Consider the following 21,094-nt stretch of genomic DNA (forward strand, 5'->3'; position numbering starts at 1 on the left):
CTCCTCACCTGGTTGTCACCATACACAATTGATGTCATCTGAACCAAATAACTTTATCACATGGTTCCAGTAATCCGTGTCCATAGTCCACTTGTTTTCACCAAACTGTTTGGAGGTTTTCTTTGACATCATTTTTAGAAGAGGCTTCCTTCTGCGACGAAAGCCATGCAGACTAATTTAATGTGGTCCTTGTATATGGTCTGAGCACTGGCAGACTGACCCTCCACCCCTATAACCTCTGCAGCAATTTTGGCAGCAGTTATACGTCTATTTTGCAAAGACAATCTCTCGATATGATGCTGAGCATGGGCACTCAACTTCTTTGGTCAACCATGACTAGGCCTGTTCAGAGTGGAACCTGTGTTGTTAAACCGCTGTAAGGTCTTGGCCACGTTGCTGCAGCTCAGTTTTCGGGGGTTGGTAATCTTCTTATAACCTAACTATCTTTAAGTAGAGCAACAGTTCTTTTTTTCAGATCCTAAGAGTTCTTTGCCATGAGGTGAAATGTTAAACTTCTAGTGGCCAGTATGAGAGAGAGCATGAAAGGAATAACACCAAATTTAAGATATCTGCTCCCCATTCATACCTGAGACCTCTTAACCCTAATAAGTCACATGACACCAAAGAGGGAAAATGGCTAATTGGGCACACTTGTCCATTTTCACTTAGGGGTGTAATTACTTTTGTTGCCAGATGTTTAGACATTAATGGTTATGTGTTCAGTGATTTTAATGACAAATTTACACTGTTATATAAGCTGTAAAAAGTGTTATATGCTCAGTGTTGTCCTATGAAAATATATAATGAAAGAATTACAAAAATGTGATGGTCTACTCACTTTTATAAGACACTTTATAATAGGAGTATAGTGGACTAAGGGTTGAAGAAGGGGATGTTGGTGAGGGGTTGTGTAGCACCCCCCCCCCCCCCCTCTCCAGTTCTGCGCTCTGTGGGTTGCCTTTTCAACCTGGCAAAGTATTTGGGAGTGGGATGGACGACCTCATGGAGGGTCTGGTGGAGGAAAAAGGAGGATCCTTGCCTCAAGCCTCCAGGAATAGAAGACCTCCCCCAATTAGTCGAGGGGCCTCTCCCAGAGCCCAACCTCATAAACGAGCCAGATTCCGCTCTAGAGCTGCAGGCCGGGTGCACACTAGGGAGGAGCCGAAAAAGAAGCCAACCTTTTGAAGGTGCGCCGCTCTCTGTGGCCGAACACCCTGTGGGAGGCTGTCTTACCCACTTTGCCACCGTGTGGCGTCAACATAGAAGACCCTTGGGTCTTGCGGGTGGTGAATCAGGGCTATGCCCTGGAGTTCAATCATTACCCCCGCGACCGGTTTATTTCAACCCGCATCTTACCTCCTGCCCAGCAGAACAATTTAGAGGCAGTCATCCTGGAGTATATGTCAAAAGGGGCCCTGGAAAGGGTACCCTCTCAAGAAAGAAGCCACTGTGTCTATTCCCCAGTCTTCCTCGTCCCCAAATCATCCGGGGACTGGAGGATGATAATAGACTTAAGGTTTCTCAACCGGTTCCTAAAAAGAAGACCCTTTCGAATGGAAACCATAGACTCCGTGACAGCCTTCCTTCAACAGGACGAGGTAATGGTAACCCTGAATCTCAAGGATGCTTACCTACACGTACCTATATTTCCTCCACGCAAAAGATATCTAAGAATAGCCATCCAGATATCTGGCCACAGAAAGCACTTTCAGTTCACCGCCCTCCCTTTCGACATCTCATCAGCCCCATACGTTTTTACCAAAACGGTCGCCCCTGTCGCCGCCCTCTGATACTAGAAGGCCTGTTTGTGGTTCCTTATTTGGACAACTGGCTCATAAAAGCGCAGGCTACTTCAGTGCTTCAACATCATCTTCAGATCGCCGTATCATTCCTGCAGAAATTAGGATGGGTGGTCAACTGGGAGAAGTCCGAAGTAGTGCCAGTCACTCAAAGAAAATTCCTCGTGTTTATTCTGGATTCCCAGAACATGCAGATCTTTCTTTCCAGCCCAAGGAAACTGAAGATAGAGGCGGCCGCCCGGTTCCTCCTCAAAAGTCAGCGTATTACATCCGGACCACCATGACGGTTCTAGACCTGAGGGGCGGTCCCTTGGGCTTTATGGCATTTGCCTCCCCTCCAGAGGGAAGTGGTGAGCGCCTGGAACAGGTCTCCATGGGGACTGCAGAAGAAGATCTGCCTCTCTCCCAGTACCCATCTTTAACTCAGATGGTGGATACACCTGAAAGACAGAAAGACCACGGTTCCACCAGAGTGGATCCTGCTGACCACAGATGCATCCCACTGGGGATGGGGAGCCCACCTTAACGACAAGACTATACATGGATACTGGACACATCCGGAAGAGGGATCTTCCAACCTGAAGGAACTTCAGGCAGTGTACCTTGCCTTGTGTCAATTCGCACCCCTCCTCAAGGGGAAGGCGGTCAAAGTCCGGTCGGACAACATGACGACAGTGATATACATAAACAAGCAACCAGATCTCCGGCCCTTCTAAGAACCATGAATCTAATCTTCGCATGGGCAGAGAAGAACCTGTCCCATCTATCCGCTGTTCACATCAAGGGCTCCCTGAACATAGTGGATCAGTTGAGTCGGGGAATTACTGTATCCAGAGAAGGGTCACTTCTTCCAGGAGTGTTCCAGCAGATCGTCCAAAGATGGGGTCTCCCAGAGGTCGATCTCATGGCGACCCGACTCAACGCCAAGGTGGAAACCTTCTGTTCCCTCTATCAGAAGGACAATCCCATGGCAGTGGATGCCCAGTCCATCCCTTGGAGGTTCAGACTGATTTACATCTTCCCTCCAATTCCCATAATACCCAAGGTATTGATGAAGATAAGACAGGACTAAGTCTCGGGTATCGCCATAATCCCGTTCTGGCCGAAAAATACTTGGTTTGCCCAGCCCATAAGGATGAGTCAAGGCGTTTACTGGAGGCTTCCCCCCTCCCAGACCTGGTAACTCAAGGAGAGCTGACCTGCCAGGATCTGAGGAGATTCAACTTGACAGCCTGGAGGTTGACCAGTCCCTATTAAGGAATAGCGGACTCTCAAGAGCCATCCTGAAGACGTTGTCATGTGCCCGTGTGGAATCAACTAATAAAAATTACCGAAGGATCGGTAACATATTCAATTCCTGATGCCGGGAACACGAGGTGGACTCCTTGGATCTCCCAGTGGAGGTGATCCTGGACTTCCTTCAGGACGGCCTAGACAGGGGGCTCTCGGTCGCTACCCTATTGGTACACGTAGCCGCCCTGTCCGCCTATTTGGGGAGGCGATTATCTCAATACTCTCTAGTAAGCACCTTTTTGAAGGGTGCCAGGAGGTTGAGACCAGCAGTAACTGCTCCTGTCCACAAGTGGGACCTCAGCACGGTCCTGTCGGCACTATGTGAAAAACCATTTGAGCCTCTAGAGAACACAGAACTAAAGTTCCTCACCTATAAAGTGGCTTTCCTCCTGGACATAACATCGGCCAAGAGGGTGGGTGAGTTGCAGGCGTTCTCTTCCGAAGAGCCTTATACCATCTTCTTCGAGGATAGAGTCCAACTGAGGTACCTCCCTGGATTCAGGCCCAAGGTACCCTCCGTCTCCAACAGTTGCCAGTTGGTTACATTACCAGTTTTTCATCCATCCCCCTCCACGGCGGAAGAGGTTAAGTTTCACTCGTTGGACCTATCGAGATGCCTGAGAATTTACATAGAGCGCACCTGCTCTTTTAGAAGAGCAGAAAACCTGCTCATAAATTTCTGCGGAAGGCTAAAAGGCCTGGAGACTTCTAAACCCACTATATCTAGGTGGGTGAAGGAGGCCATTAGGGTTTCATTTTTTTCCCAAGGTCTGCCTCCACCTGCCTTCCTAAGAGCGTACTCCATGAGGTCAGTGGCAACCTCGTGGGCTGAGATATGCGCTTTGCCGTTAAAACAGATTTGCACTGCTGCTGCATGGAGCTCAGACTCCACCTTTGTGAGACACTACAGGCTATCTAGCCATGCGGCAGAGGTCTCTGCTTTCGGCCTTACGGTATTAAGCTCGGTTGAGCGGCAAAACCCACCCTAAAGGGGATTACTTTCTATCTCCCCATATTGTGCCGCTGGTGGGATGACAGGGAAAGGTTGGTTATGTAGATAACCTGTTTTCCCTTAGTCCCAACAGCGGCACAAGTTTCCCTCCCTAAGTGTAATTGGAGGAGAGCAAAGGGGAAAAAAAAGAGAAAAAATATATATAACAATGTTATCGTGTGTATATATATATACTTATGTATAAAGCTATCTGGCTATATTACTTTGTATTAACACACATGGGGAGGGGCCAGCCAGGTGTTCAACTTGGCTAATTAAAATTCCGCCTGTCCTACCAGAACACAGGAGCAGAAAATATTCCATATTGTGCCAATGTTGGGACTAAGGGAAAACAGGTTATCTACACAACCAACCATTTGTGAAGAGGTGACAGGTGATTGACCTGGACCTGTAAACTGAAGACCGGACATGCAGTCACTGGAAACAGGACAGGTAGAGGTGATGTAAGGTTGTTTAAGTTTATAGCCTCTTCAGTATCAAGATTAAATATTTTCAAAAAAAGTCACTTAATGTAAGTAGAATAAAAAAATTGAGAAAAGTAGGTAGATAGATTTGATAAAGGAATAACATTTTAGGGAAAGGTAATTGATGGCAGGTTGTGGAAGAAATGCACTTTAATAAATAGACAATAAAAGAAAAGGGACTAGATAGATAGATGATAGATAGATAGATAGATAGATAGATAGATAGATAGATAGATAGATAGATAATAGATAGATATGTATATTAGAGAGATAGATACTGTAGATAGATAGAGATACTGTAGATAGATAGATGATAGATAGATAGATAATAGATAGATAGATAGATAGATAGATAGATAGATAGATAGATAGATAGATAGATAGGTATATTAGAGAGATAGATACTGTAGATAGATAGATGATAGATAGATAGATAGATAGATAGATAGATAGATAGATAGATAGATAGATTAGAGAGATAGATACTGTAGATAGATAGATGATAGATAGATAGATAGATAGATAGATAGATAGATAGATAGATAGATTAGAGAGATAGATACTGTAGATAGATAGATGATAGATAGATAGATAGATAGATAGATAGATAGATAGATAGATAGATAGATAGATAGATATTAGGGACATAGACATTAGGGCGACAGATAGGAAAGACATCACTGTCATCTAAAGTGAAAGCACATAGGGGTGGTGCTACGTGTAGCCGTCTTCTCTCTTGACTATAAATGGGTTTGTCCAATCCAAGCTTTGTATGCAAATACTTGTGTGACCAATCTGAACTAAAAGGCGAAAAAGAAAGCCAAGTCCCCAGTCAGGATAAAAGCCTCAGCCTGACTAATACTGTACTTTATTTCACCTGTGTTGCAGTAGATAAACTTAACATGTCATCTGAAAAGAAGGAAAAACCTGCCCAGTTTAATATCCCTACTCCTCTCAGCAACTTGGAAATCAAGTACACCAAGGTAAGAATCAAGAAACTAAATCTTGTATTTATTGCTCTTTTATGCTCTCACTTTGGTTTTAAGAACACTTTAGGATTATAGGAAACAAATATTTTCCCAGCATCTAGCAGTATAAGGCTACACAGAGTAAATGCAGCAATGAAGAGGTTAATAGCTGTAGTGCTGGGACAGTTATGTAAGTAACCTTCTAAAACATAAGCAAACTAGGAGTAACACTTTGCAAAACAGTCAGACACTTAACCTTTAGGTTCACGCTGGGACACATTCACTTGTATGCAGGGGGAGAAGTACATATGACTGGACACAAATGCAGACATAGCAGAGCTAAGTTTGTCATTTAACATAACTGGTGCAATAAGTTACCTGTGGTTTCGCACATAAAATAGCGCGTCAAATGATAAATATTGCGTTGTATATAGTAAGAGAAGTCAACAGAGAAAATAAGAAACTATGTTTTATTGCTTTTTAAATCTATCAATGCAGCATGTGTTTATAGAATAAATTAATGCATTGGGGAGTGTTCACACACACACACACACACACACACACACACACACACACACACACACACACACACACACACACGTTTTAAGATGCAATTTTTAAAGCCAAAACCAGTTGTGGATCATAAAATGGGTGAGTTTATAGAGAACATGAGCTACTTCACCTGCTTTGTTCCACTCCTGTTTTTGGCTTCAAAAACTGCACCTGAAAACCTACACATGTAAACACACCCTAATGCAGTTATGTATTCTGCAGAATTCAGTGCAGACTGACCTTGTGTACCTTTGACTGTCAGATAGTTCTGGAATGCAGGTCTAGGAACGTCCGACCTGTTTCATGCAGAATGTAATACAGAGAGATGATAGAACTTACAAGAGGGCTCAGTACACAAGAATGAAGCTGGCCATGTATATTTGTGGTATGCAGCTGCTTATTCATGCTGTTTGTCCTAAAGCACTGACAGCTTGCACAAGAATGCCATTACGCTTAAAGGAAAACTCTACAAATGTTCTTTTAGTGAAGACCATGCTTATTCAAAAAGTGTAGCGCGCGCAGAGTATTTACCATACGCTTATACTGTAATATTTGTATTGTTTGCACTTGTCGACATTTAAGGACTCTTTTAACACTTTTGAAAAAAAAGCACCAATTGTAAAAGCAAATCTAGAGCAGACTTAAGACTTTACAGAAAAAAAAATACACTTCTGTTATTATTAGGGTCAGTGAACACAGAGTTTTTTGGCGCTGATTTTGACGCTGAATCCGTCTTAAAATCAGCCTCCAAAAAAGCCTCTCAATACAACTTGCTTCCGTAGATATAATTGACGCTGCAATTTCCAAAACCATGCCGGTTTTGGAAATTGCAGCGTGTCCGCACTGCAGTTTTAAACGTAAAGTGGGCACGGGATTCGCATGAATCCCATCCACTTTGCAGTTACTGTAAAATGACGCTTATAGTTCATCCCTTCTCCTCAATCCAGACTTGGCTTTTCCTCAAAAGAAATCATGAAAATCTGCAACAAAAAAGCAGCAAAAGAGTGTAAGGCTGGGCCCCCACGTTGCAAAAACACTATATTTTACAGTATCTGCAAAGTGGATTCTGGCTCATCTCATTCACACATTGCAGAAAAAAATCTGCAGTGGAAAAGCTGTGTCGATGAAAATCGCAGCATGTCAGTTATACTGCAGAAATGCTGACGTTTTCCATATAGGTATAGTAGGGTCAGAAAGTCCACAGAAGAAAAGTGTATGAAAAACGGTTTGTTTGTTTTTTTTTTCCAGAACTTTGCTATGTGGGACCTTAGCCTTAAAGAGATTTTCCCATGAACAGAACCATATTTAAATTGTAGACATGTAAAGGGTAGACATTTTTGGAAATATAAATAATAAAAATTTAAGGCCTCATGTGATTTTCTACAGTCACTGAAAAGTGGTTGGGATTCTAGCGGATCCCATCCACACATTGTGGAAAAATATGCACAGCGGCCACACTGCAACTTTTACAGAGAGTTTGCAGTGGTTTCCTCTGTGGACTTTCTGCCTGAGCCATATCTATAGGGAAACTGCCAGCATTTTTGTAGGTATAATTGACATGCTGCAATTTCCCCAAAAAAACTGTTTTTGAAATCACACTGTGTTCACTGCGTGTATTTTACTGCACTGTGGGGTTGAGATTCACTAGAATCCCATCCACTACCACAGTGACTGTATGCCACGGTGGGTCCTGGCCTAACGCTGAGGTTCTACATTGCAGAAATGCAGCTGTTGGCAAATCAAAGAATGGCTACATAAGGAATGGGAAATATATAGGAAGTTCTTATACTTCTACCCTCTGCTCAGTCTACACCTGGCTTTGGCTCAAAACACTGCAGCAAAATCTGCAACTAAAAAACACTGCATTTCCACAACGTGGGGCCTCAGCCTAATACATATTGTTAAGATTATCTCCTAATTGGAGGTCATGTTTTCATGTCATAGAAGAATAATATTGAAGTATCCACCTGGAGAATTCCTTGGGATTTTTCATTCATAAAGATAATGCCTCTTTTGGGATTGTGTTTGATGTGAACCTCTGAACTGTGCAGTAGCAGAATCATTTTCAAGGATTCAATTTATTGCACTGGTGAACTGTGCAGGACAAAGGTGTTCATTTACAGAGCCTAGGTGTGGCAGCTTTAGACAGGTTATATCAAGTGTCCTCCTCAGCTCAAGAGTATATTATGGGAAGGGTCTTTGCTGTTCAACTAGAGGTTTAGATTTAATAGTAAACATAAATCTAGAAAAGATAAGATAGACATCGATTGTTCAATTGCTTGAACTGCCACTAGAAAAGCCAGCTCGACCAGGATACCTGGGAATGTACTAATAACCTACCATGCAAACTGAATTGTGACTTTTAGGGGGCATTTACACGGAAGAAGTTGGCACTGATTCTGACGCGGACGCCGCATCAGAATCAGCGCTGAAAAAAAAACCCTCCCATTGGCTTCAATGAGTTCTGTTTTCCGCGTTGAAGGCTTTTTTTCAGCGCTAATTCTGATGCGGAGTCTGCGCCAGAATCAGCACCAACTTCCTCTGTGTAAATGCCCCCTCTTCAGAACCATAACCTGAGCATTAGTAAAGCATCGCTAACTGAGTATTGATGAGTTTATCCTTTTTGCACATTTCTGTTGAAGTCTCCATCACAAGTTCCATCATATTTCATGAGGACAATAGCGCAACAGATGTGCTATACTTCCTTTCAGTTTGCACAAAAAGGCAAGAAACAGAAATGCAGTGACAACGTTGCTTTCTTTGTTCCAATGCTGAAAGTGCATTGCATGTCGCATTTATCAAAGAAAGGGACTTTCTGCCCCTATTATACCCATACGGAAAATGCCGCGGTTTCCGCAGGTACAATTGAAATGCTGCAATTTTCAAAAGCTCTCTATTCGCTGCTGTGGGTGTGCCGTGACTGCGATATGAGGCTATGGGGCTGCCAGTCAAGTCAATGGAGCTCTGGCTCTAGGATGATACCAGGGGACTTTCAGTCCTTCAGTCATCTGATCAATGATCAAACCCTTACAATTTAAGATGGTGTGTTTAATGGGGCAACCCCTTTAACACTGTGTGACAGGAGCCTGAAATAATGAGAATGAAAAAACATGTAATCTTCATAGGGTCATAAAGAATAGAAAGGAAAAAAACCAAAATAATGTAATACTAGCTGAATTATATATATTGGGAAATAGGTACATCAGGAAAGAAATCTTTTTTTTTTACTGGATTATTGCTTTAATCTGACGTGTACAGCAAATCATTGCTCCACAGGATTATACTATAGATTGCTCCTTCTGGCTTTCACAATATAATGGGTAAAGTATTATACTGTACAGAACTGCTACTGGCTTGCACAATATAATGGGCAAAGAGCCCAGTTAAGCAATTCTGCATTATTCTCCTCCAGAAAAACAGGTATAGAGGCAGCCAAAGATCGCCAAGGTCTACAGGAAAGCAGTAGATCTTAGTACAAGGTGGATCTGCCTGCCAGAGCTAAAATGGGTGCTAGCAGTTCTCACTTGCCAGCTCTTATCATACAACATTTAAAGGGTCTGAAAAAAATGAAACCATTTTGCAAACAACAATATATGGCAAAACTGTCTTTGCTTTTTACTCATCACTATTTTAGGCTATAGATGCTTAATATAGAAAGTTAGAAACATAGAGTTAAACTCAGGGGCAGTCATACCAAATGCACAGCCTACACCACTATTTAGACCCGGTTCACATCTGCGTTCAGGTTTCCATTCGAGGAATCCACTTGGGGACCCCCCAAACGGAAACCTATACGCATTTAAAAGCGGTTACCTGGGAAACCCCACGACCCCATAGATTATAATGAGGTTCATGAGGTGTCCTCTTACTTTCGGCACAAAACATGCAGTGAGAAAAGTCCTGCAAGCAGCACTATTCTCTCCGCATGATTTGTGTGGAAACTGAGTGAAAACTACATGAACCCCATAGACCACAATGTCCAGTGTGGTTTTCTAGGTAACCGCTTTTTACTGCATATAGGTTCTGTTCATTTTCTGGACTGTTTTGTAGCATATCACGCCTCGTAATTACTGGTGAACTACATCTGTTGAAAGTCATAAGGGGACCATGTTCTGGATATATTAGCTACTACACAGCAGGGGGCCCACAAAATGTATTATTCCTTATATAAAACAGTAAGGGCCCCTTCACACGGAGGATACTCTGGCTGTGTAAACGTTCCGAATCAGCAGCATTTAAAGCAGGTCCCATTGCTTTCTATGGGAGCCGGCATATGAGTGCTCCCCATAGAAATGAATGGGAAAAAGCAGCCCATTCATTTCTATGGGGAGCGCACGTATGCCGGCTCCCATAGAAAGCAATGGGACCTGTTTTAAACTCTGCTGATTCGGAACGTTTACACGTTCCGAATCAGCCAGGGTATCCTCCGTGTGAAGGGGCCCTAAGGCTAAGGCTTCACGTTGCAGAAATTCTGCATTTTTTGGATGCAGATTCTGCTGCTTTTTTGTGCCAAAGTGAGTGGTGGATTTAATAGAAGGGAAACATCTAAGATCCAACTTTTGTATTTTCCATACCATATATATATATATATATATATATATATATATATATATATATATATATATTACCAGCAGATCGGACAACTTATCCAGAATGTCACTTTTGCAAATTTGGAACATACCTATACACTAGGCTGATTTTGTTAGTTTCAGTGTTTTGTAGAGGGATAAGGCCGGGTTCACACAAAAAAATTTTGAACTGGATTTTGATGTGGTGGCCGCCTCAGAATCCAGTTCAAAAAACGACTAGCCGCGACTCTATGCCAATGCGGTGCATACAGTGCACCGGCATCCATTTGCGGCATTCTGCTCCGGATTAGGCCCAAATTAATGAACCTAGTCGGGAGGAAGTGTCGCAAGGCGGACTGAATCAGCCACGGAATCCACCTTAAGAAAGGGCATGTCGCTTCTTTTTTCCTTGTGTGGGAACAAACTTCTCGCGGAAAAAGGAAATGACCAGCTCCTATTGAATTCAATGGAAGGCGGTTTTTTGAGTCGGATTCCTACGCAGATTCCGCATCAAAATCTGGCCCAAAGAACCCCGTGTGACCCGGCCTTAAACTGTATTTGGACACAAGACCCAAATTGATCCAGTTTGTGGTATATACTTTAATATGTAATCTAGTAATAAGTATATAAGTAATATTGCACATCAGCATAGCATGGCTGATGGATAAGTCTAGACAATACTGTAATTTACATAGTGGCACTAGGAACAGAGATGCCTGTGTCTAGGACAAGGCGACGGTCCTTCATCTGTCTGGTCAAGGCAGGTCACTTTAGAGGTCTAGCCGCTGAGTGTGGAATGAAATGAGCACAGTGTGTGCTTGATATCCAGTCGGACCTACTGTACAACTCACTTCACTGTGTCATACGCATTATTTCTGAATTCACTGAAAATAATAAAAAGAAATGTAACCAAGTCTGTGACCCGGCATTTCTCCCTAATCTCAGCCGCGCTTCCTGTGGTTTTTCAAGTAATTTCCTTTGAAATGAATAAGTAACTTGCCATGCATGGAAGAGTCAATATGTGACTATATACAGATGATCACAGCATGGAGGCTGCATAATGAGGCAAAGTAAACCCTGCCTACTCACATCTGAGGGTAAGATGTGACTTCTGGCAACACTCCTTCAGTATCACAGCCAAGCAGTGGTTTTTTTTTTCGATAATCTGTCACTTAAAAAATTTCACAAACATGGTCTGAGTATTTCACACCCCGTCTGAGTCCATTTTCTCAGACAGAATTACATAAAATGATCATCGAAATGTTCCAGGCAAATATGTCCAGATTAATTATGTCTACATTTCACAATTAAATTCATTCACATGTTGTGTTGTATCTGCATATACTGTATGGAACATGTAATAATGTAATAATGACATGTACATATAGACTGACACGCACCATTAGAAATCCAGCCAATGAAGAAAAGTATATATTGTGCTTTAAACCATCAGGTTTACATTGGCATGTACATAATTATAGAGCTACATATGTTCTCTTGTGACTGTCCGTACAGATATTACAGACTTACAATGCTAATATGGGATTGCTTTTCCACACAGATCTTTATTAACAATGAATGGCATCATTCAGTCAGTGGTAAGAAATTCCCTGTCTACAACCCAGCCACGGGGGAAAAGATATGTGAGGTAGAAGAAGGAGATAAGGTAAGGAACATAAGAATTATTCAGTTTTTCTATACTTGCTCTTCCTTAGTATACCATTATACTGTAAGGGGGCCTTCACACTACCGTCGGTGTTCAACAGCTAGTGTCCGCTGCTAATGTCCGTGAAAAATCTTGTGCGGACATTAGCATCGGATACTAACTGTATCCGTGACATTTTGCATTGATTTAAATGGACATCGGGTGCGTTCTTTTACAGTCCGTGTCTGTCCCTAACTTTCCGTTCCCAAAGATGTCCGACTTTCAAGCGGACAGAAAAAACCTACATGTCGGGTTTTGCTGTCCGCTTGAAAAGTCGGACAGCTTTCATGTTATATAATAATGTCTATGAAAACTATGTAATAAGCAAATATCATCTTCCATTTGCTACGTCTACAGGGGCTACAAGGCTTTTGGTCATGACTGTATGGTCACTTTAAATAAGAACATTGCTGGCTTAATGTCTGTGCATATGCGCTTTCTAGGAAGGGTAGCCTTCACACAGGGTACAGCTGGTATAGTTATATAATGTAGGGAAATTAGCTTGATAAGCGGTCTGACTGTTAACAAAGTAGCTGACCACTTCCAGTACTAGCCACCAGAATTGCCACTATATCCCAGACTATAATAAGTTAATAAGTAATACTGGCTATAACTTGGGATCAGTACAAGTCTATTCACCTTTGAACTTCATTTTAAAGACCATATCTATGTACAAACTGTAGACTTATGTTCAAAGGTGAACATTCACTTGGATTATATTTATCAGATACAATAAGGTGGACCTTGAGGTGCACATGCAACTCGGCTATTTTATTTTATTCTTTTGTCTACACAGCCCACTTGTTCGTAAATATAACAAGGCACCTTTATCACTTTATAAGTGATTTTATGGGCACTAGGGGGGGAGGAAGGGTGTTGAAGCCAGCCAAATAATTCCCTTGCAGCTGCTGTAGGGGAAACATAGTATTACGTGGCAGCCATTCAGAAGACAGGCCATCCATTAGATACTTGCACAGTTTGAGTTCAGCAGACCACAACTGACTATCACAGGACAGTTCTGATTTATTGAGAATTCCAGACACAGATCTTTTCTCTGTGATATCCATAGACTTTAGTAGAGCATATGGCTGTTGGTTGTCTCTATGAGACAATTCCTTTAAAACAAAGCAGATTCTCTACAGATACAAAAAAATCTCAAAAATACAAAGTGCACCTTAGTCGATACAGAATGAAAGATGACTATGGTGCAATCATACCAGGTACCTGGACAATATTCAGTTCACAAGATACAGCCAACATATGATCTGTATTTTTGGACTAAATACACCCTTGTGAAGCAGCTCTTATTTCTTGGACCCTTATGACATACTGTATGCAGTCATATATACTCTTTTCTTTTATGTTTGATCAGGCAATTATTATTTCCATTTGTTAACCTAATGTTCCTTTGCTCCTAGGAAGACGTAGATATAGCTGTGAAAGCAGCAAGAGAAGCATTCCAGTTGGGGTCACCATGGCGCAGGATGAATGCTTCTGAGAGGGGTAAACTGTTAAATAAGCTAGCAGACCTCATAGAACGGGACATCATGATTCTAAGTGTAAGTGTTTATTTTATAAAATGGCAATATTCATTTTATACATATATATATATATATATTTGTAATAAAATGAACTGATTGGACCTTTTTCAGACTCTGGAATCTATTGACGCAGGAAAGACTTTTACGTCATCTTACTTTGCAGACTTGCCTGGAGCTATTAAATCCTTGCGTTACTGTGCAGGTTGGGCAGACAAAAACCAAGGCCGTACAATACCTATGGGTATGTTGTTTTAAAGATACTTAATGTCATCCAGAAAAGAAAAAATCATTTTCAGTACTAAGCTATACCTTCTTTCACTTATAGATGGAGATTTCTTTACTTTCACAAGACATGAACCCGTTGGAGTATGTGGTCAAATAATCCCTGTAAGTATTCAATATAAGTAACAGAATTCAATTGAATGTCAAAGAAACGCCATATACAAAAGGTTATGTATCTATTTAAAAATTCTAGCTTTTATATGTCAGGTACAGATGCAATTTTAGATTTTTATTTGTTTTGGTTTGATGGAAGATAAATCGAGCCTGATCCTACAGTCATGTGTTAAGCCTCATTCACATCTACGTCTGTGATCCTTTCAGGGGATTCCGCATGGGGACTTCCCCGAATGGACTACCAAACACATTGGCAAACGGTGTGCAGTGAAAGCACATGGACCCCATAGACTATAATGGGGTCTGTGTGGTCTCCGCGTGGTGTCTGCATGAGTGTCTACAGGAAAGTAGATTGTTAACTACTTTTCTGTCCGCATGTTCCGTGCGGAGACCGTGCGGAAAGCACACGGACCCCATTATAGTATATGGGGTCCATGTGCTTTCACTGCACACCGCTTGCCAATGCGTTCCGGAGTCCATTCGGGGGGGGGGTTCCCCATGCGGAATCCCTTGAACGGATTACCGACACAGATGTGAACGAGGCCTTACTCCTATCTCCTTGCCCCTCTACTTGCTAAACTTCCAAACAGATACCAAAAGGGGGACTAATACACAAAACTTAGTCATACACACTTATTCTGAACCCAATGCATTCAAGCAGTGAAAAAAGTATAAAAAGTGTTGTAAGTTGGCACAGTGGACTGAGGAAAGGGATAAACATAGGAGGCAAACACTATTAGTCACCTTGTCCAAAGTGGGCGCAATACTATTCCCTGCTAGTCATAAGTTAGTATCTCCAAATCTCCTCTTTACACACCCCTGTTTACAATGGATGGTGGAGGAACTGGCAGTTTCAGCATGCACAAGGCTTTTTGCGCAGAGAATCACTATTTGAGGGACCAATAAGCAGCAGAGGGTGAGGAACCATACCAAAATACTGGAGAGCCACATTACTAAATAAGAGGAATTGTATGGGTCACTAAATTACTGAATAATAAATCAGCACTGACTGAGCAGAAAATCCAATCCAACAGGATTACCAACATTCAAAAAAAGTCTATATCTGCGTCACCTATAAATATTTCATCAGACTATAACAAAAAAATAAGAATAAAGATTAGTGTCTATAGCGAGCATTAATATGTGTATAAGTCACTAGTAGAATTACCTGGCTTCACACAAGTCTTCTTAGTTTGTTTGGGTGTGTGGCTAAAAACTTGGTTTCCTTCTGATATTAGGCCAAAATTTTATAAAATGGCTGGGTTGTTATGGAAACATGGTGTAACACTATGTGTATGTCAGTGAAGCTGAGAATGAAGGACGCACTTGCTTTTATTGGCTAATACAAGTCATCTGATGTGATATGTTTCATATATTGTAAGATATTGAAAGTAGGACCCTCCTATTGTGTTAATTGATTCCTTATGACGATTATTGTTATTATTTGGAGTAAAACCCTTGATGTGGTAGCCAGTGGTGCCATATTTACTTTTGTGAATATGTTCCTGGGTTGTTATGGAAAGATAATGCCATATTTGCTTTTGTGATTATACTGCTAGGTTGTTATGGTGTAAAACAAAAATGGCTGGGTTTTTAAACTTTTTAAACTTGCTCTAAAACTTTGTGTATGCCAGTGAGGAAACTGTGTGCATGCCAGTAAGGCTAAGAATGAAGGATCTGTAGACTTCTATTAGTTAATACGGGTCATCTGATGTTATGTGGAAGAGAGTGTCGCTATATTTGCTTTTGTGAATATGATGAAAATGGTAGGTCCTAGAGAGCTGAAAGGAAGCCTAAAGCCTTGGGAAGCACCTGATTTATCTATGTTCAAAATTCTCGCTGTACATAAGGTCATTTAGTAGTAGTGCATGAAGAACAGTCAACAGATATTAATTATGTATGTATATATCATAGATCATAGGAAGAATATGCAAATCTGTCTTCCATGATATAATTAGGAAGTCAGCTGCTGCCTCTGTGTTGCAAACCAATAGAGGGCGCTCACTGGAATGTGCAAGCCTGTCTTCCCTGATGTAATTAGGAAGACAGGATTTCAGTGAAATAACCCAATAAAGGTTTGCTCCCTTTCGCATCATGCTCGACCTTCCAAGAGGCCTTTGTTTTGCAATGATGCTGGGATTATTACCAGGTATAGTCTCTCAATTGAGGACGGCCGTTTCGATGTACTTGCATCTGGTCAGCCCGATGTAGAGAAGACTATAACCTGGTAGAGGTGAGAGGCTTAGACAGGGTTAAGCCTCTCACCTCTACCAGGTTATAGTATTGCACATTCCAGTGAGCGCCCTCTATTGGTTTGCAACACTGAGGCAGCAGCTGACTTCCTAATTACATCATGGAAGACAGATTTGCATATTCTTCCCATGGTCCCTTGCGAAGTGGAGTGCTAAAAGCTTAATAAGTCTCCACACACCTATATGGTGGTCTCTCCCCAAGCTATATCATAGATAGCATTTAACTCTGGTTAGGTTTAGTAAACTAGTATTTGTTAATCTTGAAATTTTGTAAAAATATTTCAAACATTTTATTTGTCATAGTAATGATGTTTTTTTTTTTTCATAGTGGAATTTTCCACTTGTAATGTTTGCTTGGAAAATTGCACCTGCACTCTGCTGTGGCAATACAGTTGTCATCAAGCCAGCCGAACAAACACCGCTGACTGCTCTGTACATGGGATCCTTAATAAAAGAGGTATGTGTTACTTGGACTAAAGCAAATAGAATGGCTGATTAAGTGTGTGCTTTAGTTTTGCAAACAGTAGCAAAACTAACCTTGTATAATGTACTGTATGTAATTGTCTATACCTGCGTCTAATGAGTGAACATAGACTACTGCATATCAAGCTCCTATCTGCATCTGAATAAAGTTATAGGGAACCTGCCAGGTGATTATTACACCATAACGTGACCCCGTCAAATACAGGGTCAAATAAATACCTTTCCATCTCCCTCACAGCCCCTCATTTCCTTGTGTCACCAGGGAGATGCCAGTCAGGCCCAGAGGGTATGATTAGCAAGCGGACAGTATGACTAGGCCGAAGCTACTCCCTGCCCTCCATAACTACTTACATTCATTTCCATATGATTACAGAAAGATTTCCAGAAAGATTACAGAGAGGCAGCAATGGAATGGGAATTACTTCATCCTGCACATTATGGGGTCTGTTTGTGGTAAAAAAAAATACCTGACAGGTTCCCTTTAAGCATCAAGGCTTCTATACCCCAAGAAACTGAAGATATACTACAAATAGTTAAATGACTGTTCTTCAGAAACCACCGCAAACACTGCAGTTGTATTATTAAAGGGAGTCTGTCAGCAGAAAATTGGTTATAAACCTAATGACAGTTTCCAAATATGCCTCTGTCATTCAGTTTTGAAGCCATGTTTTCATGTAAATTATCTTTTTATGCAGAGAGGGGGAGAAAAGTGCTTTGCACAAACCCAAAACACTTTTCTCACCATCTCCATATGAATAAAATTGCAATTTACATAAAAATGGGTCTCCAAAGATAACAGAGCCATATCTGCAAATTGTAGAAACAACACTACAAGATACTCGATGGATGGCTGCTCTAGCCAAAAACCAACAGAATCTGATCTCATGTACCTTGTATGGCTTAGGGAGCCTTCACACGGAGTTTACGCTCTGCTCATTCTGAATGTAAACTCGTTCAGAGTGAATGGTGTAAAAAACAGATCCCATTGACTTCAATGGGTGCCGGCATACGTGCGCTACGCATTGAAATCAATGGGAGGCTTTTTTACTTATTGCTTTCAATGTGATACGCGCGTATGCCGGCACCCATTGAAGTCAATGGGATCTGTTTTTTACGCTGCTCACTCTGAATGAGTTTACGTTCATAATGAGGGGAGCGTAAACTCCGTGTGAAGGCTCCCTTACTTTTCTATACTAGCCAAATCCAAGCTCCTGTAAAACTACAAACTGCAAGTTAAAGATGATATTTTTTTTCTGCAATGCCATTTGAATGCAAATTCTATTTTATGTTACTACATGTTATTACTTTTATCACATTTTGTAATTATAGATACACACTTGGTGAATATGACTTTATTATTTCTCTCCCCTTCTTTTTGATTTGCAGGCAGGCATTCCCCCCGGAGTAGTGAATATTATCCCTGGATTTGGTCCCACAGCTGGAGCAGCCATATCACATCACATGGACATTGATAAAGTTGCATTCACTGGCTCAACTGAGGTATTACCTTCTTTTCACTTATCTCACTGGCAAAGCATCTGGTTCACAACCAATGTGAACTAGATTTAATGCTATACAGGTCTGAACAGAATATTGGTATATTCATCAAATCTATGGTAAAAATACAATTCTTTATTTAAACATTAATCATAAAACATATAAACAAAAATAGATAAAATGTTGAAAGGTGACATGACAAGAAAGGTGTATTAAAACCAGTTACATAGTATACCATCCCACAACACAAAACAATAATAACTTTATAAAAGTTGTTCTAGGCACATACATTCCATATTAGTGCTAGGATGATATAGACGTATGCCATTTATTAGCATATAAAGACCACAGAAGCCTACCCAATGTACGTTTCTTTCACTCGCGTCTAATATACATGAAGACAATAATCAAGACGTAGGGAAAAGAAACAATATACAGTATATGTAGAATATAGTATATTATAAAATATGAGCTATGGTAAAGGGTGATCAGCAAAAAAAAAATTGTAGAATAGTATTATAGGATCAATTTACCTATTTATTTTGCTTGCTTGTATTAGCACCAATATATTCCACAGCTCTTTACTGACATTGTTAGTCAATTTCCAGATAGGTCTCACAATCTAAAATCTGCATGGCTTTGAAGTGTGGGAAGAACCCACACAAACAGAACATACAAACTCTGTGCAAATGTTGTCGTTGGTCAGATTAGAACCTAGGACTCCAGCACTGCATAGCAACATTGTTAACCACTAAACCACCTAGAGAACTTAAACATGGCAAGCATGTATAGCTATTTTGAAAAATTCCCATGACCTTTTTAGATGCAGTAGGCTACATGCATACAACTGAGTGTGTACGTACAACAAGGGAGGAGACAGATTAGTGAAATGGCATCCAAGTGGCTTCCATCCTCCATTGACATAAATTGGGGTTCTGTTCAGCTCCGTTGTAATGTCACAGAGCAGGATAGGACCTGCTCTATAACCATCAGAACGGAGTGGAGCATCAAACCTCCTATTGGAGATCCTCGACCTGCAAACTCAGTGATGTGCATGAGGCCTTAAACTGCAAGAATCAAGGTGGTGGTGTAAGACACCAAAATATCTACAGACCTCTATCTATCTACTGACCTCAAAATCCTTGATACCCTTACTTTGGGCTGAGACATCTTCACCTTCCACTTCACAGTGGCTATGTAAGGTTGCAGCAGTTGATGTAATCTGTTAAGTGTCAAGCTACTTATTCTACATCTATACGTCAATAGCTATTGTATATCTGCTTACGTTGTAAAGAGTTAGAAAAGATTTCTGTACGTATTATTTATCATATCTGTTTTATATGTATTTAGGTTGGAAAGCTAATAAAAGAAGCTGCTGGAAAGAGTAACCTTAAGAGAGTTACACTGGAGCTCGGAGGAAAAAGCCCAGTTATTATTTTTGCTGATGCCGACTGTTAGTATTACTATGTTATTATTACTGTTCATAGTTTAAGATTATTAATATCACTAATCTTATGTTAAACATTTAGAATGCTGTTGTCATGAGTAAATATTGATATTTATAGGGGCTCAGGCACATGACAGAACCAAGCACATGTAAACTGTACTGTATTAACGTTACGTGGAGACAATAGTACAAAGCCATATAGTCACTATGCACAATCTGAGTACAGTTCCAGGTGGCTCATTGTGTACTTAGATATTTTCTCCTAGTATTTTCCTTGTAGAGGAGGATACAACCATACATTTGATTTGTATTGCTCCAGACAGAATAAAACTCTAATTTCATATGGAGGCATACTGTAGTTCAGTAAAAAAGCTCATGCATCTCTATGTAAGACCCACAAAATATAACGGTATTACAGCTATGTGCCTGAATCCTAAAGGATTTAACTAGAAGAACACTGACTATTGCAAATAGTTCAAGTGTGCTTTTGCATCCTTCCCCGTGGCCATGGTCAGTGTGCTATCCATGTATTTCACGGATAGCACACTGACCCATTCTTTTCTATGAGCCTGTACACACGACTAAATTTCACAGCCCCGTGTACGGGCCAACAGTCCAGACCGCATTATTTAGAACAGGTCCTATTGCTGTCCTATTTTGCAGCCCATGCGTCAGTGGCTCCTATTCTCGTGAATCCTATGAGTAGTGCAGGACACAATGTAAAGCCTCACTGTGCCTCTATACAATCAGAGATGTACTATACAGTATGTCCATAGTAGACTATGCTGACTTTTTTATGGATCTATATAATAGCCATATGCATAAAGCCTTAGACCTGATTACCACTGTCATAACCACTGCTATCATGCAGTGTGCATTGACCCTTTATTCTATGTTATTATTCCCACTGGATTTATTCCCTATACATGATTACAGCCACTTCCTAAAAAAAAAATAATTTTAGGTTTATTTTTTTATTGTTGATGGTTGCCTTTAATGACACATCAATCATATTTGTCTAGCCATGTCCTAAAGGGTCCAGTGTAAAATAATTTTTCTCCATATCACTGTGGTCTCAGCTGCTGGACTCATATTGATGTGACTTATTATGCGTGAC

At 40.9% G+C, this 21,094-nt stretch overlaps 1 protein-coding gene across 1 annotated transcript in view; it reads left to right on the plus strand.

Annotated features, from left to right (window-relative positions):
* The first annotated feature begins 5,314 nt into the window (after positions 1-5,314).
* LOC142209310 (aldehyde dehydrogenase 1A1-like) overlaps positions 5,315-21,094 on the plus strand; it is a 36,867-nt gene continuing 21,087 nt past the window's right edge. The window contains exons 1-8 of the mRNA XM_075278270.1: positions 5,315-5,551; positions 12,218-12,322; positions 13,780-13,920; positions 14,014-14,143; positions 14,228-14,289; positions 16,879-17,007; positions 18,420-18,533; positions 19,881-19,983. Coding sequence (XP_075134371.1) covers positions 5,315-5,551; positions 12,218-12,322; positions 13,780-13,920; positions 14,014-14,143; positions 14,228-14,289; positions 16,879-17,007; positions 18,420-18,533; positions 19,881-19,983 — 1,021 coding nt within the window. The remainder of the gene's footprint in view (positions 5,552-12,217; positions 12,323-13,779; positions 13,921-14,013; positions 14,144-14,227; positions 14,290-16,878; positions 17,008-18,419; positions 18,534-19,880; positions 19,984-21,094) is intronic.

The sequence above is a fragment of the Leptodactylus fuscus genome, chromosome 1 (assembly GCF_031893055.1).
Source record: "Leptodactylus fuscus isolate aLepFus1 chromosome 1, aLepFus1.hap2, whole genome shotgun sequence".
Classification (NCBI taxonomy): domain Eukaryota; kingdom Metazoa; phylum Chordata; class Amphibia; order Anura; family Leptodactylidae; genus Leptodactylus; species Leptodactylus fuscus.